This window comes from Mesoplodon mirus (genome assembly GCF_964341445.2).
Source record: "Mesoplodon mirus genome assembly, chromosome: 4".
NCBI lineage: Eukaryota > Metazoa > Chordata > Mammalia > Artiodactyla > Ziphiidae > Mesoplodon > Mesoplodon mirus.
Genome location: NC_138979.1, coordinates 30365573 through 30391343, shown reverse-complemented (window position 1 = coordinate 30391343; position 25771 = coordinate 30365573). Strand labels below are relative to the sequence as shown.

At 41.2% G+C, this 25771-nt stretch overlaps 1 protein-coding gene across 3 annotated transcripts in view; it reads left to right on the top strand.

The window, feature by feature from the left end:
* PCSK6 (proprotein convertase subtilisin/kexin type 6) overlaps positions 1-25771 on the top strand; it is a gene marked incomplete at its 5' end in the record, with an annotated part of 195603 nt that overhangs the window by 66177 nt on the left and 103655 nt on the right. For all 3 annotated transcript variants that reach the window (XM_082618307.1, XM_082618306.1, XM_082618308.1), the window contains 2 exons: positions 426-502; positions 2735-2823. In XM_082618307.1, the coding sequence (XP_082474433.1) occupies positions 426-502; positions 2735-2823 (166 nt within the window). The remainder of the gene's footprint in view (positions 1-425; positions 503-2734; positions 2824-25771) is intronic.

Here is a 25771-nt window from a genome sequence, read left to right as displayed (position 1 = left end):
CCTAGAGGAGTCGAATTCATAGAGACAGAAAGTAGATGCTGGGTGCCAGGGCCTGGGGAGGGGGATGGGGAGTTAGTGTTTCATGGGGACAGAGTTGTAGTTTTGCAAGATGAAAAGCGTTCTGTGGATGGATGGTGGTGATGGCTGCCCAGCAGCGTGAATGTACTTAAAGCCATTGAACTGTGCACTTAAAAATGGTTAGGGTGGTAAATTTTGATATGTGTATTTCCCACCATAATATACATACACACATATATATATATATATATATATATATATATATATATATATATATAAAATTACAGTTATAGTAAGGAAGTACCAAGCGTGCGTTTTTCTCTGTTTCCAATTGAGGTGTAAAAACTAAAGCAGGGCTGTGATATGCCGGGCCATTTCTCTTCGGTCACAAGGGTTTCATTTCTTAGGATTCCTATGCAAGCTATGACGTCAACGGAAACGATTACGACCCGTCTCCGCGATATGATGCCAGCAATGAGAATAAGTATGTCACTTGGTCACTTGGCCGGCCCCTCCTCGGTTCCCTTTCTGTCTCCCTGCAGTCACTGTTGAGCTGGCCCACAGTCGGGATCCTGGAACTGTGACAGGCCAGAGGCACCTCTCCGGCTGCCTGGCCAGGTCTGGGGCTGAGCCAGGAGCCAGCCCCGCACAACCCTTCAGGCATAAGGCAGCCTCGGTGGATTCGGCCCCTTCTTAAGGGGCGTCACCCCTGCTGGTCAGCTAGCAGTGGATGTTGGACCAGCATCGTTCCTGTTTGAAACACTGTTGGAATGTTTGAAAAGAGTAACCCTTAAATCTTGCGGTCCCAACGGCCGGCTGTGTTCAGACCACAGTGCATGCGTCAATAGCCGAGCCTTTTTGAGTCTGTCTGTGACCTCATGAGGGAGATGGCAGGAGAGTGAATGATGCTGGGTAAATTGGGGCCCAGATCCTGGGCCTGGCTGTGTGCCTCTGTGCAGGCTGGGTGATGTCTTGTGGCCTGAGGCTCCCCATGCCCCAGGGCTGTGGGTAGGAGTCAGGTGATGGGTGAGGGGGACACACTGAGGGTGTTCAGTCAGTGACGCTAGTGATCGTCACTTTGCAAATGAAGGCGGGAGGTCTGGAGAGATCAGGTGACTTGGTTCCGTAGGTGGCATCCCTGGGGGTGATGTCCACTTTCCCCAGCCCAGCCCTGGAGCTCGTTGGCTGTGTCCTGCCTGTCGTTTCTCTGTCAGCATGCCCCATGCCCCATGCCCCGAGTTCTTCCCATTCTTCCAAAAATATTTAGAGAACAGAAGCCCTTTTTTCCTTCTCCACTGTTTTTTTTTTTTTGTTTTTTGTTTTTTGTTTTAATTTAATTTTATTTGTTTTAGTTGTGCCGGGTCTTAGCTGCGGCTCACCAGCTCCTTTAGTTGTGGCATGTGTGCTCCTTAGTTGTGGCTGGTGGGCTTCTCAGTTATGGCATGTGAACTCTTAGTTGCGGCATGCCTGTGGGATCTTAGTTCCCTGACCAGGGATCAAACCCACGTCCCCTGCATTGGAAGGCAGATTCTTAACCACTGCGCCACCAGGGAAGTCCCTTCTCCACTGTTGACACGACACTTTCCAAGGTGTGTCTTCATCCATAATATCTTAGGTTGTGGTTGATTTGATTCTGGGGTTCAAATCCTGGTGCCCACAGGGTGCTGTGCAGGGAGGCTCGGCCGGCGGACGCGGTCAACACGATAGACCACAGCACTCTGGGGAGCTCGCAAAGGCCCCAGCCTCACGTCCCCAGGTGCCCTTCCCACTCAGCGGCCAGCACGCCAGTGGTGCAGGGCTCCTGGTCTCCCAGCCCCGAGTGCAGGGAGCCAGGAGGGATAATCCAGACACTGCACAATGATCCATGAAGGGCAGGGTAGGACGGTGGGCTGCGTGACTTGGGAACAGCCCTGGCTGTGGGCGCATGAGGTCCAGAGGACAGAGGGCTGCCTCCCTGGGGCTAATGCATGAGCCCTGGACTAGTTTCAAAGGTGGTTTTAAAGTTGAATCAGTGATTCTGATCCCCTGTGGACTCTTCTCAAAGATGTGCTCCTTAAACTTGTCGGTATTTTTTTGCTTCTGCTGGAGGAACTGACCCGATGCAGCATGTTGCAGAACGGGGTCATTACCCAAGGGGAGCGATCTGTTTTTCAGGTGGCCTCTTCCTAGTCTGTCCACTGCTGCTGAGTGTTCCATTTCGAGCTTTCTTCCTCGGCTCCTGCTGCAATGGCCGTGGAAAGGGTGGGGGGGCTGCCCGAGGTGAGCATGGGGTGGGAGGAGGGGGACACAAGGGGACACAGGATCTAGGTTCTCGTTTGTTTTTACTTCAGCTCAGCAGCCAGGCAGGCGTCTACACTGTGTTATCAGTCGCGGGGACGCAGAGCTTGGGAGGAGGGCCCCTGGTGCCGGAGCAGGAGACTCAGCCTGATGCGGGAGCATCGTGTCTGCAGGGCGGCGGGAAGACCTTGCCAGCCTACGGGGCGCAGGGCGGGGGTGGGGAACTGGACGGTCCAGGCCCGTGCAAAAGCCCACTTGATGCCCCTCCCGGAGCAGCCATCAGAGAGAGGGGGGTGATGGGAAGGGATGTGGGGAAAAGGCTTCAGCATCCTCCCCGGACTTAGGGATAATGACTCTTCTTGCAGGAGAGCTGAGCAGGGCACTGAACCCACTGCAAGGTGCTGGCGGAGTCCTAACTTCGTTTTTTCCTTTGCCTCAGACACGGTACTCGCTGTGCGGGAGAGGTCGCCGCTTCAGCCAACAACTCTTACTGCATCGTGGGCATCGCATACAATGCAAAAATCGGAGGTAAGGCCCAGGAGTGTGCTGCCCGGGGGCTCGGGCCTGGGGCAGGGGTACTGGACGTGTCCCTCCTGAGAGTCTCAGCAGTTGCACTTCCGTTGGCCTCGGTGGCCGAGTCGGACCCTGGGCCTGACCTCACACTGCCAGGGGCCTGGAGGTGGAGGTGTTGCTCACTGGTTTGCCTGAAAAGCCTCCGCGGGTCCTGTGGGTCTGGCTGCTGACTCACCGCTGTCAAGCAGACCAGTCCTAAGAGGCCGCGTGGGTTCCCTCCTGCTGCCCATCCTGCCCTCCCTCTGACTTCCCCAGCAGGGTTTATGGTTTTCACCTGGGACGAAGGCCTTTCCTTGTCCCCAACTCCCGCTTGAGCATCCTGGCCCACTGCTCCTGCCCCGTCCCTCAGCTTTAGCCAGAGGACATTTGTCATAGTGTCCCCCAGAGATGCCTGGTCTCCCCTGTTTATGACGGGCTGGTAACATTTGCCTCACCCCAAAAACCTCTCCCCGCCGCTCCGTTCTGCTCAGTCCACCCATGACTTATGGCCTTTCATGCCCTCTCTGCTCCATGGAGTGCTCCCCAAATCCAGGTGTCCCCCCTCGTCTTGTTTACTGAGGGAGGTCAGCCTTCCAGGTCCCTTTAAGGAGCACGCCTGACCCTGTGTGTCTCTGGCTCTGTTGTTTGGTTTCTCCATTTGTGAGTCAAGCTTCTCTTGTTAGGATGGGGCTTTAGAGCAAAGAGTCACAGGTCTTCCTCGCCCTCCGCCCCTGCCCCGCCCCCTGAGCCTGGCAGATTGACAACTCAGACTGGCAGACAGTCAGTCAGTAAGTCCTCTGCAGTGCCTGGTAGGTGCGCATCACTGAGCTGGCACTGAGCAGGTGTGGCCGGGGCATCAATTGTCCTCGACTGTCCACATGGCCTTGGGGCACTGGCTGTCTGTTTGGAAGTGCTCACACGCACGCCGATGGCCATGCTGGGATGCCTTCCTGGGGTGTGGCCTTCTCTGCTGCTTTGCCTTTGTGGAGGTGGTTGTAGCTCCCTCAGCTCTACTACAAGCAGCACAAGGTGGAGGACTCTGGGTCATGCAGTCTTTGGGGAATATCTTGAGTTTTGAAAACAGGGTCCCCAGCTTTCACTTATTTAGGACCCTCTGCCTGCTCTTTCCCTTGGAAACCTTTGAAGTGGCTGGGATTTAACCAGCCATCATTAACCACCAAGGGCGTGTCCTGCAGAACTGATCAGGAGGCTGTCACCTGGCCTCACTCCTTCATGGATAGTTCTTTTACGTTGAGATGTGTAAGTTCTCCTTGGAGCTCTTGATGAGTGAAGAGCCACGAGAAGTCTCCCTGGCTGACCTGGGTACCAGTTCCATTCCCACCACCCACTGGCTCTGTGTCCTTGGACAACGGGTATAAGCTGTCTGTGACACCGGGTTGGGTTTGCAATGGAGACATAGTGTGGGCTTGAGGTTGGCACTGACCCAGGGAACCTGTAACAGCCACTTCTCCAAGGCTGCTGCACACAACTGTAGCCTCTCCATACAGGCAGCCGCACCTCTTCCTGCCCCCCCCTCCAAGCCCACCCCTGGACAGGGCAGCCTTCAGGCACCCCTAACATAGCTTCTCTCTCTACATGTTGACACAGAGCAGGGAATTTCTCTGAGATGCCCCTGGTGTGACCATGAGCTCTACCTTTTTATACCTTTTTTATTTTTAAAGTTGTTGTTCAGGAGATTAAAATGGATATCCTAATTTATTCCAATCTATGTGGAATTTATATTATACCACTTCATGTACAGTATATAAACCTAAAACATTATTTGAGTTCACACTCACTGTTGTTCTTTATGCTGTTGTTTTTGTGTTTTACTTCATATATTATAAACCCAATGTTTATTCTTATTTAAACAGTTGGCTTTAAAATACTTATGGAAAGAAGTATACTTACCTACATATTTATCAGTCCTGGTGCTCTTCCTTATTTTCTAGCTTCCTATTTCTTCTGACTGGTTTCAGTTTTTCTTCAGCCTGAGAATTTCTTTTAGTATTTTAGTATTTCTTTATATGTAGGTATGCTGGCGAGAAGTCATCTCAGCTTTTAGGTGAAATTTATCTAAATTTCATCTTCATTTTTGAAAACAATTTTGCTGAACACAGAATTCTAGGCCGACATGTTTTTCTTTCAGGCTTTAAAGATGCTATTCCGTTGTCTCTGGCATCCATTGTTTCTGATGATGAGTCAGTTGTCATACTTATCTTATTGTTGTTCCCCTTTATGTAATGTGATTTGTTCCTCTGGCTACTTTTATTTTTTTCTCTATCTGTGCTTTGTCTGTGACTATAATGTCCCTTGGTGTAATTTCTTTCATATTGATCCAGCTTGGGGTTAGCTGTGCTTCCTCCTGGGTTATTATTATTATCACTTTTTTTCTAAATCAAATTTGGAAAAATTTCTGTCAGTATTTTTTGCAATCCTGTTTCCTCTCTTTTCTCTTTGGGCACCAATTATACTTGTTAGATTGCTTGATATACCTCACAGGTTGAGGCTGTGTTCATTTTTTAAAATCTTTTTTTCTCTGTGTGCTTCAAATTTTATAATTTCTTTTTCACTGTCTTCTTCAGGTTCACTAATCCTTTCTTTTGTTGTGTCCAATCTGTTGTTGATTCCACCCAATGAATTTTTTTTTTCTTTCCTTCTCAGATATTGTGCTTTTCTGTTCTGTGATGTCCATTTGGCTTTTTTTTTTTTTTAATATTTCCAAATCTTTCCTTATATTTCCCTTCTCTTCACCCATTATACCTGTATTTTTCTTTGGACTCTTTAACATACTTATGAGTTATTTTACAGTCTTTTATACTAATTCCAATAAGTCATTTGTGGGTATGTTTGTTTATTTTTTTCTGTGGAATGCCTTCTTCATTTTTTCTTTTTTAACATCTTTGTTGGAATATAATTGCTTTACAGTGTTGTGTTAGTTTCTGCTGTATAACAAAGTGAATCAGCTACATGCATATGTATATCCGTATATCCCCTCCCTCTTGGGTCTCCTTCCCACCCTCCTTATCCCACCCCTTTAGGTGACCACAAAACACTGAGCTGATCTCCCTGTGCTATGCAGCTGCTTCCCACTAGCTATCTATTCTACATTTGGTAGTGTATAGATGTCAGTGCTACTCTCTCACTTCGTCCCAGCTTACCCTTCCCCCTCCCCGTGTCCTAAAGTCCATTTTTACGTCTGTGTCTTTATTCCTGTCCTGCCCCTAGGTTCATCAGAACCTTCTTTTTCTTAAGATTCCATATATACCTTTAGTATACAGTATTTGTTTTTCTCCTTCTGACTTACTTCATTCTGTATGACAGACTCCAGGTCCATCCACCTCACTACAAATAACTTAATTTCATTTGTTTTTATGGCTGAGTAATATTCCATTGTATACATGTGCCACATTTTTTTTTTTTTTTTTTTTGCGGTACGCGGGCCTATCACTGTTGTGGCCTCTCCCGTTGCGGAGGACAGGCTCCAGATGTGCAGGCTCAGCGGCCATGGCTCACGGGCCTAGCCGCTCCGCAGCATGTGGGATCTTCCCAGACCGGGGCACGAACCCGTGTCCCCTGCATCGGCAGACAGACTCTCAACCACTGCGCCACCAGGGAAGCCCATGTGCCACATCTTTATCCATTCATTTGTCGATGGACATTTAGGTTGCTTCCATGTCCTGGCTATTGTAAATAGAGCTGCAATGAACATTGTGGTACATGTGTCTTTTTGAATTATGGTTTTCTCAAGGTATATGCCCAGTGGTGGGATGGCTGGGTCGTATGGTAGTTCTCTTTTTAGTTTTTAAGGAACCTCCATACTGTTCTCCATAGTGGCTTTATGAATTTACATTCCCACCAACATGCAAGAAGTTTCTCTTTTCTCTGCACTCTCACCAGCATTTATTGTTTGTAGATTTTTTGATGATGGCCGTTCTGACCGGTGTGAGATGATACCTCATTGTAGTTTTGATTTGCATTTCTCTAATGATTAATGATGTTGAGCATCCTCTCGTGTTTGTTGGCAATCTGTATATCTTCTTTGGAGAAACGTCTATTTAGGCCTTCTGCCCATTTTTGGATTGGGTTGTTTATTTTTCTGATATTTAGCTGCAAGAGCTGCTTGTATATTTTGGAGATTAATCATTTGTCAGTTGCTTCATTTGCAAATATTTTCTCCCATTCTGAGGGTTGTCTTTTCATCTTGTTTATGGTTTCCTGTGCAAAAGCTTTTAAGTTTCATTTGTTTATTCATATGTTTATTTTTGTTTTTATTTCATTTCTGTAGGAGGTGGGTCAAAAAGGATCTTGCTGTGATTTATGTCATAGAGTGTTCTGCCTATGTTTTGCTCTAAGAGTTTTATACTGTCTGGCCTTATATTTAGGTCTGTAATCCATTTTGAGTTTATTTTTGTGTATGGTGTCAGGAAGTGTTCTAATTTCATTCTTTTACATGTAGCTGTCCAGTTTTCCCAGCACCACTTATTGAAGAGGCTGTCTTTTCTCCATTGTATACTCTTGCCCCCTTTATCAAAGATAAGGTGACCATATATGCATGGGATAATCTCTGAGCTTTCTATCCTGTTCCATTGATCTCTATTTCTGTTTTTGTGCCAGTACCATACTGTCTTGATTATTGTAGCTTTGTAGTATAGTCTGAAGTCTGGGAACCTGATTCCTCCAGCTCCGTTTTTCTTTCTCAAGATTGTTTTGGCTATTCGGGGTCTTTTGTATTTCCATACAAATTGTGAAATTTTTTGTTCTAGTTCTGTGAAAAATGCCATTGGTAGTTTGATAGGGATTGCACTGAATCTGTAGATTGCTGTGGGTAGTATAGTCATTTTCACAATGTTGATTCTTCCAATCCAAGATATATCTCTCCATCTGTTTATATCATCTTTAATTTCTTTCATCAGTGTCTTTCATCAGTTTTCTGCATACAGGTCTTTTGTCTCCTTAGGTAGGTTTATTGCTAGGTATTTTATTCTTTTTGTTGTGGTGGTAAATGGGAGTGTTTCCTTATTTTTCTTTCAAATTTTTCATCATTAGTGTATAGGAATGCAAGAGATTTCTGTGCATTAATTTTGTATCCTGCTACTTTACCAAATTCATTGATTAGCTCTAGTAGTTTTCTGGTAGCATCTTTAGGATTCTCTATGTATAGTATCATGTCATCTGCAAACAGGGACAGCTTTACTTCTTCTTTTCCGATTTGGATTCCTCTTATTTCCTTTTCTTCTCTGATTGCTGTAGCTAAAACTTCCAAAACTAAGTTGAATAAGAGTGGTGAGAGTGGGCAGCCTTGTCTTGTTCCTGATCTTAGGGGAAATGGTTTCAGTTTTTCACCATTGAGGAAGATGTTGCCTGTGGGTTTGTCATATATGGCCTTTATTGTGTTGAGGAATGTTCCCTCTATGCCTACTTTCTGCAGGGTTTTTATCATAAATGGGTGTTGAAGGTTGTCGAAAGCTTTCTCTGCATCTATTGAGATGATCATATGGTTTTTCTCCTTCAATTTGTTAATATGGTGTATCACATTGATTGATTTGCATATATTGAAGAATCCTTGCATTCCTGGGATAAACCCCACTTGATCATGGTGTATGATCCTTTTAATGTACTGTTGGATTCTGTTTGCTAGTATTTTGTTGAGAATTTTTGCATCCATGTTCATCAGTGATATTGGCCTGTAGTTTTCTTTCTTTGTGACATCCTTGTCTGGTTTGGGTATCAGGGTGAGGGTGGCCTCATAGAATGAGTTTGGGAGTGTTCCTCCCTTTGCTATATTTTGGAAGAGTTTGAGAAGGATAGGTGTTTGCTCTTCTCTAAATGTTTGATAGAATTTGCCTGTGAAGCCATCTGGTCCTGGGCTTTTGTTTGTTGGAAGACTTTTAATCACAATTTCAATTTCAGTGCTTGTGATTGGTCTGTTTATATTTTCTATTTCTTCCTGGTTCACACTGGAAAGTTGTGCTTTTCTAAGAATTTGTCCATTTCTTCCAGGTTGTCCATTTTATTGGCATAGAGTTGCTTCTAGTAATCCCTCATGATCCTTTGTACTTCTGCAGTGTCAGTTGTTCCTTCTCCTTTTTCATTTCTAATTCTGCTGATTTGAGTCTTCTCACTTTTTTTCTTGGTGAGTCTGGCTAATAGTTTATCAATTTTGTTTATCTTCTCAAAGGACCAGCTTTTAGGTTTATTGATGTTTGCTATTGTTTCCTCCATTTCTTTTTCATTTATTTCTGATCTGATCTTCATGATTTCTTTCCTTTTGCTAACTTTGGGGGTCTTTTTGTTCCTCTTTCTCTAATTGCTTTAGGTGTAAGGTTAGGTTGTTTATTTAAGATGTTTCTTGTTTCTTGAGGTAGGATTGTATTGCTATAAACTTCCCTTTTAGAACTGCTTTTGCTGCATCCTGTAGGTTTTGGGTCGTCATGTTTTTTGTTTGTTTGTTTGTTTTGCGATACGCAGGCCTCTCACTGTTGTGGCCTCTCCCGTTGTGGAGCACAGGCTCCAGACACGCAGGCTCAGTGGCCATGGCTCACGGGCCCAGCCGCTCCGCGGCCTGTGGGATCTTCCCAGACTGGGGCACGAACCCGTGTCCCCTGCATCAGCAGGCGGACTCTCAACCACTGCGCTACCAAGGAAGCCCAGGTCATCGTGTTTTTATTGTCATTTGTTTCTAGATATTTTTTGATTTCCTCTTTGATTTTTTCAGTGATCTCTTAGTTATTTAGTAATGTATTGTTTAGCCTCCATGTGTTTGTATTTTTTACAGATTTTTTCCTGTAATTGATATCTAGTCTCATAGCACTGTGTTCGGAAAAGATACTTGATACGATTTCAGTTTTCTTAAATTTACTAAGGCTTGATTTGTGACCCAAAATATGATCTTTCCTGGAGAATGTTCCATGAGCACTTGAGAAGAAAATGCATTCTGTTGTTTTTGGATGGAATGTCCTATAAATATCATTTAAGTCCCTCTTGTTTAATGTATCATTTAAAGCTCGTGTTTCCTTATTTATTTTCATTTTGGTTCATCTGTCCATGGGTGAAAGTGGGGTGTTAAAGTCCCCTACTATGGTTGTGTTACTGTTGACTTCCCCTTTTATGGCTGTTAGCATTTGCCTTACGTATTGAGGTGCTCCTATGTTGGGTGCATAAGTATTTATAATTGTTATATCTTCTTCTTGGATTGATCCCTTGATCATTTTGTAGTGTCCTTCTTTGTCTCTTGTAATAGTCTTTATTTTAAAGTCTATTTTGTCTGATATGAGAATTGCTACTCCAGCTTTCTTTTGGTTTCCATTTGCATGGAATATCTTTTTCCATCCCCTCACTTTCAGTCTGTATGTGTCCCTAGGTCTGAAGTGGGTCTGTTGTAGACAAGATATGTATGGGTCTTGTTTTTGTATCCATTCAGCCAGTGTATGTCTTTTGGTTGGAGCATTTAGTCCATTTACATTTAAGGTAATTATTGATATGTGTGTTCCTATTACCATTTTCTTAATTGTTTTGGGTTTGTTTTTGTAGGTCTTTTCCTTATCTTGTGTTTCCTACTTAGAGGAGTTGCTTTAGCATTTGTTCTAAAGCTGGTTTGGTGGTGCTGAATTCTCTTAACTTTTGCGTATCTGTAAACGTTTCAGTTTCTCCATCGAATGTGAATCAGATCATTGCTGGGTAGAGTAATCTTCGTTGTTGGGTTTTCCCTTTCATCACTTTAAATGTGTCCTGCCACTCCCTTCTGGCTTGCAGAGTTTCTGCTGAAAGACCTGCTGTTAACCTTATGGGGATTCCCTTGTATGTTATTTGTTGCTTTTCCCTTTCTGCTTTTAATATTTTTTCTTTGTATTTAATTTTTGATAGTTCGATTAATATGTGTCTTAGCATGTTTGTCTTTGGGTTTACCCTGTATGGTACTCTCTGTGCTTCCTGGACTTGACTATTTCCCATGTTAGGGAAGTTTTCAACTATAATCTCTTCAAATATTTTCTCAGCCCCTTTCTTTTTCTCTTCCTCTGGTACCTCTATAATTCGAATGTTGGTGCATTTAATATTGTTCCAGAGGTCTCTGAGACTGTCCTCAGTTCTTTTCATTCTTTTTTCTTTATTCTGCTCCCTGGCAGTTATTTCCAGCATTTTATCTTCCAGCTCACTTATCCGTTCTTCTGCCTCAGTTATTCTGTTACTGTTTCCTTCTAGAGTATTTTTAATTTCAGTAATTGTGTTGTTCATCATCGTTTGTTTGCTCTTTAGTTCTTCTGGATCCTTGTTAAGTGTTTCTTGTATTTTCTCCATTCTGTTTCCGAGATTTTGGATCATCTTTACTATCATTACTCTGAATTCTTTTTCAGGTAGTTTTCCTATTTCGTCTTCATTTATTTGGTCTTGTAGGTTTTTACCTTGCTCCTTCATCCGTAAAATATTTTTTTGTCACTTTATTTTTTTTTTTGATGGGTGGTACTGTATTCCTGTCTTACTGGTTGTTTGGCCTGAGACGTCCAGCACTGGAGTTTGCAGGCAGTTAGATAGAGCTGGGTCTTGGTGCTGAGATGAGGACCTTTAGGAGGCCTCACTCCAATTGATATTCCCTGGGGTCTGAGGTTCTCTGTTAGTCCAGTGGTTTGGACTCAGAGCTCCCACCACAGGAGTTCGGGCCTGACTTCTGGCCTGGGAACCAAGATGTGGCAAGCTTCGTGGCACTTTAAAAAAAAAAAAAAAAAAGGAAGAAAGAAAGGAGCAGTACAATATCAAAAATAAAAAACAAAATAAAATTAGAAGGATAAAAAATATATTAGGAAAAATAAAACTATAATTGAAACAGCTGCAACAAAGTAAAATAAAACCACAGCAGAAGAAAGAAAAAAAAAAGGGTGGTGGGGGCAAAAAGCCAAAAGGAGAGATCACTAACAAAGTATAAAGAGTAAAATAAAATTAGAAAAAGAAAAGGTTTATTAGGAAAAATAAAAATATAAAAGAATCAACAACAGTGAATCAACAAGGTAAAACAGAATCCCAATGTAAAAGAGGAAAAAAAAAAAGAAAAAAAACCCAAAAGCCTTGGCTATGGGGGTGTTTAGGCAGGGGGTGGAACTTAGGCAGGGGTGGGGTTTAGGGTGGGGCAGGACCTAGGCGGGTGGTAGGGGTGATGATTGAGCGTGGGGTGGGGCCTCTGCTTAGGACCTGAGTGAAAGGGGAGAGGCAGCAAGTCGAAAGGAGGGCCTCTGGAGTGTGGGGTTCCGGAGTTTGGAGGTAGGGCCCTGAGTGAGGGTGTGTGGGTGGAGTTTAGGACCAGCACGTTGAAGGGAGTCTCAGAGAGCGTCTCCAAGTGTAGAGGTAGTGGCCTGTGTGGGGGTGTTGGGACAGGGCTTGGGCTCTGCGTGACAGGAGGGAGGCTCTGAGCACAGAGGATTAGGCCCAGGAGTCCAGCAGGCTTCCCAGTGCCTAAGTGGACAGGGAAAGCATTGGCCACGTTCCCTTCCGTTCCTTCACACCCCTCCCCCACTGTCTCCCCCAGGGTCTGCCCCCTCACCACGGGACCCTTAACCATGGGTGGGTCCCGCTGGGTGTAGGAACTCCTCCCCTTCCCCAGCCACTGCTCAGGGGTGCTGGTCCCAGAGGTCTGGCCTTTACTTTTGCTCCCCCTTCCCTCCCTCCCACTCCCTCAGGACCCACGTGGTGGAGGGGGCCTCGGTGGGCAGAGGGTCAGGCCTGGGATCTCAGCAGGCTCCCGGGAGCCCAAGTGGGCACGGGAAACCTGGCCACGCTCTCTTTTGTTCCTCTGCCCTCCCAGTGGTTCCCCAATTTCCCCCTTCGGGCGTGGGATCTCTTCCCCTCCCCCAGCCACCCCGCAGGGGCGCCAGTCCCGTCCTGCCTCCACTTCTCCTCCCCCTTCACTCCTCTCACGTCCCATATCCTACCCGGTCACTGGGGGTTCCTCCCCTCCCCTTAGGTGTCCATGGTCCCCCATGGGTGCCTGGTAGGTGCCCTAGTTGTGCGGAGCCACTAATTCCACATCCTTCTAGTACGCCATCTTGACTCTGCCCCGTTTCTTTTTTTAAAAATTGAAGTGTAGTTGATTTACAGTTTTCAGGTGTACAGCAAAGTGATGCGTATGTGTGTATTTATACACACACATATACATATATATCTTTTTCAGATTATTTTCCATTATAGGTTATTACAAAATATTGAATATAGTTCCCTGTGCTATACAGTAGGTCTTTGTTGTTTATCTATTTTATATATAGTGTGTATCTGTTAATCCCAAATTCCCAATTTTAAGTCAAAGACAAATACCATATGATATCACTTATATGTGGAATTTAAAAAAATGATACAAATGAACTTATTTGCAAAACAGAAATATACTCACAGACTTAGAAAACAAACTTATGGATACCAAAGGTGCGGGGAGGGATAAATAGGGAATGTGGGTATGTTTTCAGTCGTTGATATTTCTTTTTACAACGTGCACATTTGCGCATTTTATTGGACACCGGACATTGTTATGCTACATTGTGGGGACTCTTGATCCTGTTATCCTTGAAAACTGTTGAGTTTTGTTCTTGTAGTCAGTTCAGTTTGAACTTATGGAGGCTTGATTTTTCATTTTTTTAGGATTGATCTCTTTCTGATTTGTCCTTAGCCTTAGAGAAAATCCTTTAGCCCAAGCACATAATCTTTACTCTTAGGTAGTGTGACCCTTTTGGTATTTCAGCGGAAAGACTGAAGTGTTTAGCCAGTACCTCTAACTTGGCAAGACTGAAACTCCAAATTGACTCCCCTGCAATGGGCAGCAGCTGGAACATCTGCTCACTCACTCATTCAGCCTCCAGCTATTCCTTTCCTCCTGGACTTCTTAGAGAGTTGCCCAAACACGTTTAGTCCAGCGGTTAGCTGAGTGTTTGAGGGAAGTTTCAGTATGTCCTCTTCCGTAGCTCTCTCATTTCTAGGATTTCTCTCAATTTCCAGCTGCTCTAACAATCCCAGACTCCATCCCACGACTCCCCAGGAGAATAAGATTGCATTTTCCTGATGGAGTTCTAGCTTCTCTGCATCAAGAGAAATGGGGAGTTCCCTCAGAGGAAAAGTATAAACTCGCATCATACCCAGTATTGTTGCTCTTTTAAGAACTGAATTGCCTGCCTCTGCCTTCTTATGGTTGCTTTCCAATGCCCTTAAAAAGGTGGTGTTTTCTTAAAAAGGTATTTAGTCCAGGGTTTATAATTATTACTTTTAGAAGAGTTAGTGTGATAGAAGCTACTCTGCCATTATTGACACTAAAACATGGTTTCTGTTTCTTTACCAGATAGGTGATGTATTAGTTATCTATTGCTGCATGACAGTTACTCAAACAAACATTTGTTATCTAGCACAGATGGTGGCTTAAATGAGTGATTCTGGCTGAGGGTCACTCGTGAGGTTGGCTGTGACTGTAGTCTGAAGGCTTGGCTGGGACTGCAGTATCCACTTCCAAGATGGGTCACTTCTTTGTTGTTGGCTGAAGTCCTCAGTTCCTTGTTGGCTGTTGGCAGGAGGCCTTGTTTCCTCAACACGTGTATCTCTCCATGGGGTTCTTAGAGTGTCCCCATGGCATGTAGCCAGCTTCTCTTATTGCAGGTGATTCAAAGAGAGAACCAGGAGGAAGCAGCAATGTTTTTCTTATGACTTAGTCTTAGAAGTAACATACTGTCACTTAGGTCATACTCTATTCTTTAGAAATGAATTCTACGTACACTCAAGGGGAGAGAAATTAGGCTGCACCTTTTGAATGGAAAAATGTCAAAGACTTGTGGTTATGGTTTAAAATCACCACAGATGGGCTCCTAAAAGTTTGACTATATATTTATACAAATGGAGTAATTTTTTCTACCAGATTTCTTTGTAGAATTGCATGTTTCTTACATGTTTTATCACATAAAAATAAATCGAATGAAAGTAGTAGAACTGTCCAAATTATATATTTAAAATAATATGCTTGCTAGAACATTACTAATAAGTCAAGATAACTCCAAAATATATATAATGCTGTATCAAACTGCAGAAGAGCACAAGGAAGGTAAAATATCATCTGGATCCTGGTGAAAACAGGAATAACCAGTACTTACTGAGATTTTGCTAGATCACAAGCACTGATCTCTGTATGTATTGTCTTATGTAATCTTTACAAAACACTATGTCATTGATGCTACTTTTATCCCCATTTCACAGGTAAGGGCCAGAAAGTTTATGGCCAAAGATCAAACCAAGCTGACTTCAGGCCCCAGCTCTTAGTTTCTACTCTTTAACAAAAATCTTTAAACCGTATATACAGAGTGTGGATTGATGGGTGGATGGAGAGATGGATGGACAATATTATTTCTTTAACATTTGATCATACTATACAGATGGTTCCTGATATATGATGGTTTGACTTATGATTTTTCAACTTTACTGTGGTGTGAAAGTGATACACAGTCAGTAGAAACTCTGCTTTGAATTTTGAATTTTGCTGCTTTCTTGCACTAGCGATATGCAGTACAATATTGTCTCATGATGCTCGGCAGTGGCAGCCACAGCTCCTAGTCAGCCACACAGTCACAAGGGCAAACAACTGATAAACCATTCTGTTTTCACTTTCAGTATAGTATTCAATAAATTACATGAGATGTTCAACATTTTATTATAAAGTAGGCTTTGTTTTAGATGATTTTGCCCAACTGTAGGCTAATGTAAGTGTTCTGAGCGTGTTTAAGGTAGGCTGGGCTAATATTTTCAACTTACGATTCATTTACCAGGATGTAACCCTATCATAAGTCGAGGAAGATCTGTACTTGTTTTCAGTAAAATATACTAAGTTTAATTTTATGCAAACTTAACACAAGAGAAAGTAAGTCAAACTGAATATTGCCGAACTTCAGATTTAATTCTATGTTTAATTTTATTTGTTTACTGTTTAACTTTATGCTTAATTTATTTGGTTTATGTGAATTTAACAGAAGAAAAAGAAACAAGTTTAAAGGGAAGGAATTGCTGAACTTCACATAAATACTTCCTTATAATGAGATATTTTCTCAAATATCCCTCTTTCATTGAAAAAAACAAAGCCCCAAGATTGTTACAGTCTTTAAGAGGCCAGGGTTACATTTTGTTGTTGTTGTTACATATTTCCCATATTTAATAATTAGCATTTACTTCAGTTTGTTCTCACTTCTTCACCCCACACCTCAATATTAGTTTTTTCTTTTAATTTATTTTCTTTTATTATTTTTGGCTGTGTTGGGTGTTAGTTGGAGCATGCAGTCTCTTCATTGTGGTGCTCAGCCTTCTCTCTGGTTCCAGCACTCGGGCTTCTCTCTAGTTGTGGTGTGTCTCCTCTCTAGTTGTAGCGTGCAGGCTCTAGAGCACATGGGCTCTGTAGTTTGTGGCATGTGGGCTCTCATGTTGAGGCGTGGGAGCTCAGTAGTTGTGGCTCGCGGGCTTAGTTGCCCCACGGCGTATGGGATCTTAATTCCTTCATGGCATATGGGATCTTAGTTCCCTGGCCAGGGATCAAACCCGCATCCCCTGCATTTTTTTTCTTGCTTCTTTTTTTTTATTGGGGTATAGTTGTTTTACAATGTTGTGTTAGTTACTACTGTACAGTGGAGTGGAGTTCCCTGTGCTATACAGCAGGTTCTCATTAGTTACCTATTTTATACATATTAGTTTATATATGTCAATCCCAATCCCCTGCATTGGAAGGCGGATTCTTTACCACTGGACCACCAGGGAAGTCCCTAGGGTTTTTGTTTATTTTCTTTGATGTTGTTTTTACATTGTCGGGGTTCAGTATTAACCGTCTGTCACTATGATTCTCACAGTTTTTCAGTCTTGGTCACCACCATCATTTTCAGCACAGTTTTTCCATTCCTGAGTAATTTATTTTGATTCATTTCTTAATTCCCTGGACTTTGCCACCAAGTAACTTTTTCAAGAAGGGCCAACAGGTGCTGTTTTCTTTCACCTTTGAGAAGTTCTGAAGGTTGCCTTTACACCTGAATTATATCTTGTATATATTACAGCCTTACAGAGCTTGGTAAACATCACCTGTTTGTCTTCTGGATTCATTGTTTTTTTTGTTTGTTTTTTTGTTTGTTTGTTTGTTTTTTTTCTTTTTGCGGTATGCGGGCCTCTCACTGTTGTGGCCTCTCCCGTTGCGGAGCACAGGCTCCGGACGCGCAGGCCCAGCGGCCATGGCTCACGGGCCCAGCCGCTCCGTGGCATATGGGATCCTCCCAGACCGGGGCACGAACCCGCATCCCCTGCATCGGCAGGCGGACTCTCAACCACTGCGCCACCAGGGAGGCCCTGGATTCATTGTTGCTTGGAAGAGTTTGAAGACAGCCCAACTTCTTCCCCCTGTAGGTGACGACTTTTTGGCTTGGATAGGATTCTTCCTTTATCCTTGAAGTCCAGTAGCTTTGCTGGCCCACCTCTGGCTGAGGATTATTCTATAGCAGCTGTTCTTGGGATTCAGTATCCTTAAAAAGATCTGGGTGTTTTAAAATTTTAGGCAAGTTTTCTTGTCATGATTTTTGAATATTTTTAGCTACATACGTTCAGTTCTATGCTTCCTGTGTACCACTTATACATATATTGGATCTCTATTTCCTGAATTCTATATCTCTTTCTAAACATATTTAACTTATTTCTTTTCTATTTTATTTTTCCTCAGGCTTGTCCTCTGTGTCTCTTACAGTTTCCCCAGTGCCTTTTTCTCCCTAGAGAAAACTCTAATATGGCTTTCATTTCTAAAAGTCTTTAATTTTTCCATCTGTTTCTTTCCTGAGGATGAACACACTTTGGGCCTCTTGCTTTTGTCTTGTTATTTCTTCATGGAATCCTTGTATCTCTTTGAGCTCTTGTTTCATAGAGAAATCATTTTTTTCTTTAAATTTTGGATATTATGGAGAAATGTTTGTTTATAGTTTTCATCATTTTCTTGCACTTGTTATGACCCCTTTTTCCTCATTTTTTGCAGCATTCTTGCAGAGGTGTCATGCTAGTCACTTTCTGGTTATGACTAGTGACTGGCTGGAGAGGATTGAGATCTTCCTTTCTAGGCCAGTAAGATGCTAAAATGTGGGAAGGAAGAGAAGGGGGAGTGAGCTAGGCTGTAGGCACTGTGAACCCAGATCCTTCTCTTCTGCTGGTCCAGTATCTCTGAGAGATCCCCTCCCCTCACCAGTGAATTGGCATTAATTCATTATATGTGGACACAGCAGGGACAGGGGCATATCTGACTGTCACTTACTTTTTCTCCTCCAACAAATCATGCCACAGAAACTGCCTATTCTTGGAAAGATGATGTGTTTGTGTGATTCCTGGTCAGACATCACTGTATCTAAAATAATGGGCATTTAGGTGGCTTTTCATTTTTGCTATAAAAGCAATACAGTGTGGCAAAGAAACAAACTCCGCTAGCCGCCCATGCCCCAGTCATATGGACCTGAGGTGCATCACTACTCTGTGGAGAAATTATATACCCTTGGGAATCACAGAGGCATGTGTCATCTTTATTGTTTTCAGAGAGGAGAGTGGATCACTCCTACATGTTTAACTGGAAGTCCTGAACTTTCATTTCAGAGAAATTTTAATTTTTAAAAAGTTGTAGAGCTGTACATTGATGAATTTTGCCCTTTTTTCTATACGTAATATTTCAATAAAAATCTGTTTAAAATTTTTATGATGTCACATTTGTTAGTCTTCCTTTATGACTCTTGGGTTTTGGATCTTGCTTAGAAAAGCCCAAGATAATAAATCTGTTTTATATTTCATCTAAAAACTTAGCTTTAGAAGAATAGTTCATCTTGAAACCTTCATGGTTTTGCCTTTTCTGTTAAGCTTTTTAATCTGTGTAGAATTTATTTCTATGAATGTTGTGAAGGGGAAATGTAACTTTATTTTCCTCCAGAATTAATACTTAGTGATCTCTGCATGCCACCCTTATCATATACTAAGTTCCCCTATGTGTACTGGATCCTCCATTATGTTTCATTAGTCTTTTAATCCCTAAATAATACTTCATTTTAAATTATCATGGTTTAAGAAGATTTTTTTGATAACTGATAGGATAAATTTTCTCTTAAGGTTCTTTTTCAAAAATTTCTTGGCTATTCTTGCACATTTTCTCTTTCAGGTGAACTTGAGAATCTACTTACCAAGTTCCATAAAAAATCCTGTTGGGATTTTGATTGGGATTACATGGAAATTATAGATTAATTGGGGGAGAATTGACATCTTTACAGTATTGAGTCTTCCCACCCAGGAACATGGTATGTTTTTATTTATTCAGGTCTTCTTTGACATCATTTAAAATAGTTTTATCACTGTCTTCATATTGATCTTATGCATTTCTTATTAGGTTTATATCTAGGTTGATTTTTTTTTTAATTATATTGCTAATTATTATTGAAATGGATATAGAAAAACTATTGATTTTTGTGTGTCGGTTTTTTGTACCTAGCCACCTTAACGAACTCTATTGGTGCTATTATTCTTTTTTTTTTTTTTTTTTTTTTTTTTTTTCTTTTTGCGGTATGCGGGCCTCTCACTGTTGTGGCCTCTCCCGTTGCGGAGCACAGGCTCCGGACGCGCAGGCCCAGCGGCCATAGCTCACGGGCCCAGCCGCTCCGCGGCATATGGGATCCTCCCAGACCGGGGCACGAACCCATATCCCCTGCATCGGCAGGCGGACTCTCAACCACTGCGCCACCAGGGAGGCCCGGTGCTATTATTCTTTATTCTCTTGGCTTTTCTAGACAGGTTGTAAATAAAAGCTGTCTGTAAATGGTGGCTTTTATCCCTTTAATTAATTACTGTCATTTCTTTTTCATGTCTTATTTCAATGTATAGGAACTCCTGATGAATAATTAATAGTGGTTGTCTGTAGGTGGTGGTGTTTTGTTTCTGATGTATACAGGAATGATCCTGTGTTACACCATTTGTAGGTGTCTTCTGTGGGTTTCCTGCAGTTACTCTTTATTAAATTAAGGAAATTTTTATATTCCTAGATTTCCAAGAGTTTTGATCAGGAATGAATGTTGAATTTTATTACATGCTTTTAAAAAAAGCATTTATTGAGGTGATTTTATTGTTTTTCAACTTTACTATTTAATCTGTTTAATGTAGTAAATTTCAGTAATAGATTTCCTAACACTGGAAATTTCACCCTTCCATTCTTGGAATGAGTTGTATTTGATTATGAGTATTGTTCTTTTAATACAGTGCTGCATTCAATTGTTAATAGTTTATGCATGGATTTTCCATCTTTATTTATAAGATAGATTGAGCTACAGTCGCTCTTTTTTTTGTGATGTCCCTCATGAGTCTGGGTATCAGAATCAAGCTGGTTTTGTAGAATGAGTTAGGAAGCTTTCTAGCGTTTATTGTGTTCTGAAACAGTTTACATACTGTGGACATTGCCTGTTTTTTGAAATGTTGGTAGAACTTATTAATCAGTCTGACCAGACATGGTGACTCTTTTTTTTTTTTTTTTTTTTTTTTTTTCTGTACGCGGGCCTCTCACTGCTGTGGCCTCTCCCGTTGCGGAGCACAGGCTCCGGACACACAGGCTCCGCGGCCATGGCTCGCGGGCCCAGCCGCTCCGCGGCACGCGGGATCCTCCGGGATCGGGGCACGAACCCGTGTCCCCTGCACCGGCAGGCGGACTCTCAACCACTGCGCCACCAGGGAAGCCCAGACATGGTGACTCTTTAAAGAGCTAGGTCTGTTCAGGCTTTACATTTCTCCTTGAGGGAATTTTAGTAGTTAAATTTTCCTAGAAAATCATCAATTTCTCCAGATTTTCAAATATATGACAAAAACATGACATATGTTTATATCATATTTTCATAATTAAAAAATATATTCTCCATGTTCGTAGCTATAATTGTTCCTAATCTTATTCATGGCATCTCTCCTTTTTCCCTTGATCAGACTAGTGAAAAGTTTGCTATTTCCTATAAAATAGGTTTTTCAGAGAACTAGATTTCTTAAATTTAAATACAATTGACATACAACATTATACTGTTTCAGGTGTACAACATAATGATTCAATATTTGTATACATTGTGAAATGATCACAATAAGTCTAGTTACCATCTGTCACCCCACAGTGTTATGAACTATTTTTTCTTGTCATGAGAACATTTAAGATTCATTTTCCTAGCAGTTTCAAATTTGCAGTACAATATTATTGACTATATTCACCATGCAGTATGTTATATCGCCGTGACTTATTTACTTTATAACCGGAAGTTTGTACCTCTTGATCCCCTTCACCCATTTCCCCCCCACCCCAAACCCCCTTCCCTCTGGCAACAACCAGTCTGTTCTCTGTACAGTAGTGCCCCCTTAACCATGGTTTCGCTTTCTGTGGTTTCAATTACCCGCAGTCAACTGTGGCCTGAAATACTAAGTGGAAAATTCCAGAAATAAACAATTCATAAGTTTTAAATTGCATGCCCATCAGAGTAGCGTGATGAAATCTCGCGCCAACCCGCTCAGCCCTGCCTGGGACATGAATCATTTCTTTGTCTAGTATATCCCTCCATTAGGCACTTAGTAGTCATCTCAGTTATCAGATGGATGTCGCGGTAACACAGTGCTTGTGTTCAAGTAACCCTTATTTTACTTAATAATGGCCCCAAAGCCCAAGGAATAGTGATGCTGGCAATTCGGATATGCCAAAGAGAAGCTGTAAAGTGCTTCCTTTAAGTGAAAAGGTGAAAGTTCTCGATTTAATAAGGAAACAAAAAAATCGTATGCTGAGGTTACTAAGATCTACAGTAAGAACAAATCTATCCGTGAAATTGTGAAGAAGGAAAAGAAATTTGTGCCAGTTTTGCTGTTGAACCTCACACTGCAAAAGTTATGGCCACAGTGCATGATGAGTGCTTAGTTAAGATGGAAAAGACATTAAATTTGTACAATAAGATATTTTGAGAGAGAGCGAGAAAGAGACAGACTGCATTCACATAACTTTTATTACAGTATATTGTTATAATTGTTCTATTTTATTCTTATTGTTGTTAATCTCTTACTGTGCCTAATTTATAAGTTAAATTTTGTCATAGGTATAGGTATGCATGTATAGGAAAATACATAGTATGTACAGGGTTCAGTACTATCCATGGTATCAGGCATTCACTTCAAGTCTTGGAATGTATTCCTCATGGGTAAGGGGGGACTGTAGTATCTGAGAGTTTTGTTTTGGTTTTTAGATTCAACGTATAAGTGAAATCATACAGTATTTTTCTTTCTCTATCTGGCTCATTTCACTTACATTCAAGGTCCATCCCTGTTGTTGCAAATGGCAAGATTTCATTCTTTTTATTATTATTATTTTTTTGGCGGTATGTGGGCCTCTCACTGCTATGGCCTCTCCCGTTGCGGAGCACAGGCTCCGGACATGCAGGCTCAGTGGCCATGGCTCACGGGCCCAGCTGCTCCACGGCATGTGGGATCTTCCCGGACCGGGGCACGAACCCATGTCCCCTGCATCGGCAGGCAGACTCTCAACCACTGCTCCACCAGGGAAGCCAGATTTCATTCTTTTTAATGGCTGATTATATGCCGTTGTATATGTGTCTCAGATCTTCATTATCCATTCATCCATCAATGGACTCTTAAGTTGTTTCCATATCTTGGCTACTGTAAATAATGCTGCAGTGAACATGGGGGTGCATGTATCTTTTTGAATTAGGGTTTTCATTTTCTTCGGATAAATATCCAGAACTGGGATTGCTGGATCATATGGTAGTTCTATTCTTAATTTTTTGAGGAGTCTCTGTATTGTTTCCCATAGTGTCTGCACCAATTTACATTCCCACTGACAGTACACAAGGGATCCCTTTTCTCCACATCCTCACTAACATTTGTTATTTCTTGTCCTTTGCATAATAGCCATTCTGACAGGTGTGAGGTGATAATAGCTCACTGTGGTTTTGATTTGCATTTCCCTGATGATTAGTGATGTAGAGCATCTTTTCATGTGCCTGTTGGCCATCTGTTTGTCTTTTTTGGAAAAACGTCTATTCAGATCCTCTTCCCATTTTTTAATCAGATTGTGGTTTTTTGTTATTGAGCTGAATGAGTTCTTTAGGATTTTAACACCTTATCAGACAGATGATTTGCAAATATCTTCTCCAATTCAGGAGGTTGCCTTTTTATTTTGTTGATGGTTTCCTTCACTGAGCAGAAGCTTTTTAGTTTGATGTGGTCCCATTTGTTTATTTTTACTTTTGTTGCCATTGCCTTTGGAGTCACATCCAAAAAAATATTGCCAAAGAGTGATGGTAAGGAGCTTACCGCCTATGTTTTCTTCTTGGAGTTTTATGGTTTCAGGTCTTTACATTCATGTTTTTAATCCATTTTGAGTTAATTTTGTGTATGGTGTAAGATATTTGTCCAGTTTTGTTCTTCTGCATATGGCTGTCCAGTGTTCCCAATACCGTTTATTGAAGAGATTGTCCTTTCCCCATTGTATATTCTCGCCTCCTTTGTTTTAAATTGACCATATATGATTGGATTTATTTCTGGGCTCTCTATTCTGCGCCACTGATGTATGTTTCTGTTTTTATGGCAATACCATACTATATTGATTACTATAGCTTTGTAATATAGTTTCAAATCAGGGAGCATGATGCCTCCAGCTTTATTCTTCTTTGTTACGATTGCTTTGGCGTTTATGGTTTCATACAGATTTTAGGATTATTTGTTCTAGTTCTGTGAAAAATGTCATTGGAATTTTGATAGGGATTGCATTGGAACTGTAGATTGCTGTAGATAGCTTTGAGTAATATGGACATTTTTACAATATTAATTATTCCAATCCATGAACATGAAATATCTTTCTGTTTATTTGTTTCATCTTCAATATCTTTCTTCAGTGTCTTATAGTTTTCAATGTACAGGTCTTTCACCTCCTTAGTTAAATTTATTCCTAGATGTGTTATTCTTTTTGATGCAATTGTAAATAGTATTAATTCTTAATTTCTCTTCTGATCGTTTGTTGTTAGTGTATAAAATGCAACAGATTTTTGTATATTAATTTTGTATCCTGAAACTTTACTGAATTTATTAGTTCTAACAATTTTTTTGTGGAGTGTTTAGGGTTTTCTATATATAAAATCATATCATCCAGAAATAGTGATAGTTTTACTTCTTTCTTTCAAATTTATATGCCTTTTATTTCTATTTCCTGCCAATCACTCTGGCTAGGACTTCCAATACTATGTTAAACAAAAGTGGCCAGAGTGGGCATCCTTGTCTTATTCCTGATCTTAAGGGAAAAGCTTTCAGCTTTTCACTGTTGAGTGTGGTTAGCTGTGGGCCTGTCATATATGGCCTTTATTATGTTGAGGCATGTTCCCTCTGTATCCACTTGGTTGAGAGTTTTTATCATAAATGGATGTTGAATTTTGTCAAATGTTTTTTCTGCATCCATTGAGATGGTCATATGATTTTTATCTTCATGATGTGTATCATGTTGATTGAGTTGCAGATGTTGAGCCATCCTTGTATCCCTGGAATAAATCCCACTTGATCATGATGTATGATCCTTTTAATGTATTACTGAATTTGATTTGCTAATACTTTGTTGAGGAGTTTTATGTCTATGTTTATCAGGGATGTTGGCCTGTGTAATTTTCTTTTTTTTTGATGTCCTTGTCTGGTTTTGGTATTAGGGTGGTGCTGGCCTCATAACATGAGTTTGGAAGCATTCCCTCCTTTTTAATTTTTTTGTAAGAGTTTGAGAATAGTAGGTATTAAATCTTCTTCAAATGTTTGGTAGAATTAACCAGTGAAGCCATCTGGTTCTGGGCTTTTGTTTGTTGGGAGTTTTTTGATTACTGATTCAATCTCCCTACTAGTAATTGGTCTATTCAAGTTTTCTATTGCTTCATGATTCAGTCTTAGAAGAGTTTATGTTTCTAGGAATTTATCCATTTCTTCTCGGTTGGCCAGTTTGTTCCTAGTAGTCTCATGATCTTTTGTATTTCTTTGATATCAGTTGTAATGCCTCCTCTTTCATTTATGAGTTTATTTAAGCCCTCTCTTTTTTTCTTAGTGAGTCTAGCTAAAGGTCTGTCAATTTTGTTTTATGTTTTCAAGGAACCAGTTTTATTGATCTTTTCTATTGTCTTTTTAGGCTCTATTTATTTCCACTCTGGTCCTTATTATTTCTCCCCTTCTACTAACTTTGGGCTTCATTTCTTATTTTTTTAGTTTCTTTAGTTGTAAAGTTAGATTGCTTATTAGAAATTTTTCTTGTTTCTTGAGGTAGGCCTGAATTGCTATAAACTTCTTTCTTAGAACTGTCTGTGCTGCATCCCATAGATTTTGTTATGTTGTATTTTCATTTTTGTTTGTTTCAAGGGTTTTTTAAATTTCTCCTTTTATTTCTTCATTGATCCATTGGTTGTTCAGTAGCATGTTGTTTAATTTCTACATACTTGTGATTTTTCCAGTTTTCTTCTTATAATTGAGTTCTGGTTTCATACCATTACTTGATATGATTTCAGTCTTCTTAAATTTATTTAGGTTTGTTTTGTGGCCTAACATATGATCTATCCTGGGGAATGCTCCATGTGCACTTGAGAAGATTATATATTCTGCTATTTGGGGATGGAATGTTCTGTATTTATTAGGTCCATCTTTTAAACATCATTTAAGTCTGATGTCTTCTTATTAATTTTCTGTCTGGATGATCTATCCATTGATGTAAGTGGGGTATTAAAGCACCCTACTGTTACTGTATTGCTGTCAATTTCTCCCTTTAGGTCTGTTAATATTTGCTTTATATATTAGGTGTTCCTATGTTGGATACATAAATATTTATAAATGTTATATCTTATTATTGGGTTGACTCCTTTATCATTATTTAATGCCCATCTTT